A 3,547-nucleotide genomic window follows, 5' to 3' on the forward strand; every position below is an offset into this window, starting at 1 on the left:
AGTGCGCATCATAGCAACCGGTCGGACGGTTGGACACTTAGCATATTAGCCTTTTATATATATAGATGAACCCCTTTTGGTCCTACAGTGGCAGTGCTGAGCCAGCAGCACCCACCCTCCATGTATCTGCACCTGTCCTCCATTCTGTGTCCTCGGCACGGCCCGCTGGGCAACCAAGACAGACCAGGCCATCTCCTTTGCCAAGGACTTCTGGCCTGAGGCGTCGCCGTGGCCCCGATGGAGCCGGCCAACCTGCCGCTTCAGGCACAGCACCCGCAAGCAGATCGCAGTGGACAAGCGGTACCTGAGCATCGGGGGCTGCACCGTGCGCCTTCCCAAGGAGCAGGGCGTGCTTCCTGCTGGAGGGGCAGCCTGGCCAACGTCATCCGCTACCTCCCCACGTCAGCCCGTAACTTCGCCTTCAAGGGTAGGTACATGCAGGTCTTCCTGGGGGCGTGGACTAGCACATGCAGTTCCGGAGGAATATTGCCGGCAACCTGGCCTCCAGCGGTGCCACCGGAGCCACCTCCCTCTGCTCCATCCACCCCTGGATTTCGCCAGAACCCACCTGGCAGCCGATGTGGGGAAATTTAGAATTGAGTGGAGTTCAAGGGCTTGTAACTGTCTGGTGAAAATCACCAAGTATGCCCTAACCAGTTTGGCTCAGTGGATAGAGCGTCGGCCTGCGGACTGAAGGGTCCCAGGTTTGATTCCAGTCAAGGGCACATGCCTGGGTTGCAGGCTCAATCCCCAATAGGGGGTGTGCAGGAGGCAGTCGCTCAATGATCCTCTCATCACTGATGTTTCTCTCTCTTTCTCTTTCCCTTCCTCTCTGAAATCAATAAAAATGTTTTTTTTAAAAAGACTGGACATGGTTGTGATATTAAAAAAATTTTTAAAAAAGGAAATCAGCCCGGCCAGTGTGGTTCAGTGACCTATGAACCAGGAGGTCATGGTTTGGTTCCCCGTCAGGGCAGATGCCCAGGTTGCAAACTCTGGATCCCCAGACTGGATCCCCAGGGGGGCGTGCAGAAGGCAGCTGATCAATGATTAGCTCTCCTCACTGATGTTTCTGTCTCTCTCTCCCACTCCCTTCCTCTCTGAAATCAATAAAAAGATATTTTAAAAATATAAATCAATAAAGGAAATCATATCACCCATTTGTACCTAAGCACCATCCTCATTGCACAGCTGAATGTTTGCGACTAAGTTCTATGCCGGATGTAATCTGCTGCAAACAAAACCAGGCACAGAGAATAAAAAAAAACACACACACAAGGAAAAAAACCCTGAACACGGTAGTGTGCCCTCAGTAAATAGTTATTGAGTAAGAGCCTCCTAGTTCAGGACATAAGACGTGAGGTTTTAATTTATTCAAGAAGGTAGGGGAGCACTTGCTTCGGAGTCTCACAAACCTGGGTCAGAGCCCAGCTCTGTCACTGGCAGGCTACGTGCCTCTGGGCCCATGGGTTTCCCCCTCTGAGCTTCACGTTTGTCCGTCAAATGGGGTCATAACCGTGCCTCCCACGGGGAGCTGTTGTGAGGGTTAAGTCAGATGGTGTCGGCAACTGTGCGGCGATGCCCAGCTTGGAGTCAGGGGCTGTACTGTTATTAGGGATGGCTCTGGAGCACACGGAGGAAGCGAGGAGGGGGTGAGGGACATTTGCTCCATCGAATGGACATGGGAACAGAGGCCCAGGGAGGGGAAGGGCGTTCCTAGAGGCCACAGAGCAGCTTGGAGGCAGAGCAAGAACCAGAGACCAGGGCAACAGCCCCTTCCCGATCAATCTCCGTGGGGGGCTAGTCAGACAGGAGTCGTGGGCAGGGAGTGGGCCCTTTAAATCCTAAGCTCCACCTTTGCTTAGAAGGGTCTTTGGGGGAGTATAAGAGGGGGGTGCAGTTCTCCTCTGCTCCAGAACACCACCCGCTGCTCCTGCCACCCCGGCCCCTGGCCCAGCCTCTCTCCGGAGGCCCAGCCTGGCCACCTGGGCGCCATGCAGCTGCCACCCTTCGACATGTGGAAGGACTACTTCAACCTGAGCCAGGTGGTGTTGGCACTGGTGCAGAGTCAGGGGCAAAGGCCCGAGGCCCAGGACATGAGGGAGCCAAGACCCGAGCCCCAGCCGGAGCCGGAGCCGGAGCCGGGGCAGGGAGGGTCGGGGGCCAGCGGAGGCCCGGCCACCCTGTGCAACTTCTGTAAGCACAACGGAGAGTCTCGCCACGTCTACGCCTCGCACCAGCTGAAGACACCGGAGGGTGAGGTGGTGTGTCCCATCCTGCGGCACTACGTCTGTCCCCTGTGCGGGGCCACCGGCGGCCAGGCCCACACGCTCAAGTACTGCCCGCTCAACGGCGGCCAGCAGTCTCTCTACCGCCGCAGCGGGGCGCAACTCGGCTGGCCGCAAGGTCAAGCGCTGAGGACCTTGAGGTGCCCCCACCCCTGCACCCCTAACCATCCTGGTTAAGTCCCCACTACGTTCCTGGACCCTCCCCAGACGCATCCGGCCCTTTGGAACTGCTGGTCCCCAGAACTCCAGCCCTGACGGATCCTGAAACAAGGGTGGCTGCTGGGGAGCCGGGCCGGCCCAGCCCCTGGGACCGCTCAGCCTGGGGGGTTCTGTCCTGCGGGCGCCTGTGGATTCTTGGTGCAGCAGGACCTCTGCCCCTTGGACCACACCGCCCGGTGGCTCCTTCTGGGGCCACAGTTCATGGATCTGCAGGGACACCAGCTCTGCCCCTCTGACTTCTCAGTCCCAGCCCCCGGGCTCCATTCCTTGTGGAATTCTTGGGTCCTGGGATCCACAGGGCCCGCTGTGCTCTCCCAGGCCAGCCGTCAGAACTTGCAGAGTGAGCGAGACTGGCTTGGACCCGCAGCCCGAGAACTTCAAGATGGGACTGTGACCTTGAGGCCAGCCTGGCCCACCCACCGTCCTCAGCACCTGCAGACCCGGGTTCATTGTGAACCTCAGGGATGGCGCCCTCCTGTCCTCCAGCCCCCCATCAGCCCGTCCATCAGGAGCTGGGGGCGGAGGGGGCCCACTGCAGGACCCCATGTCTGGGAGTGGAGAGCCTCGAGGTGAGCTGACACCCTCCAACTCCCCCCTGATTGGGTCCCCCCTCCCCCCAGGCTGTTGGCTGTTCACTTGTTTGCGTTACTGAGCTCCTGCCCTCAACCACAAACCACTCAGGTCCTCTCCCCCAGCCAGAGGGCGTGGGCTGGGAGCGGGCAGACAGACAGAGACTGCGTGGGCTGGCCTCTCCCCGCCACCTCCCACCCACCCCCACCGAATCACAGAGTTTGCTTAAAGGCCGGGTCTGTTGTTTTGTTTTTCCTCCCGGTTTTAGCAGTGAAGTCCACAACGTGCCCGGCCTAGCATTTATTTTAAGGGGCGAATCCGAGCCCCGGTGAGGTTTTAAGTTGTTTTGGCGCACGGCTGGGCCCACGCGTTGCCCTCTGGTAAATAAAGAGCGTTGCTGTTTGCCTTTGAAATCGCTGTGTCTGTTTGTGTCTTTTCGCCGGCCCCCTCCCCCCAGTCCCGCTGGTGGG

General features: G+C 58.8%; 1 protein-coding gene across 1 annotated transcript; it reads left to right on the forward strand.

Annotated features, from left to right (window-relative positions):
* Nucleotides 1–1,994: 1,994 nt before the first annotated feature.
* NANOS2 (nanos C2HC-type zinc finger 2) lies at nucleotides 1,995–2,418 on the forward strand. Its single transcript, XM_014450829.1, is given in 2 exon segments — nucleotides 1,995–2,381; nucleotides 2,383–2,418. Coding segments are annotated over 2 exon segments (423 nt in total).
* The last annotated feature ends 1,129 nt before the right edge of the window (nucleotides 2,419–3,547 follow it).

The sequence above is a fragment of the Myotis lucifugus genome, unplaced genomic scaffold (assembly GCF_000147115.1).
Source record: "Myotis lucifugus unplaced genomic scaffold, Myoluc2.0 scaffold_4099, whole genome shotgun sequence".
NCBI lineage: Eukaryota > Metazoa > Chordata > Mammalia > Chiroptera > Vespertilionidae > Myotis > Myotis lucifugus.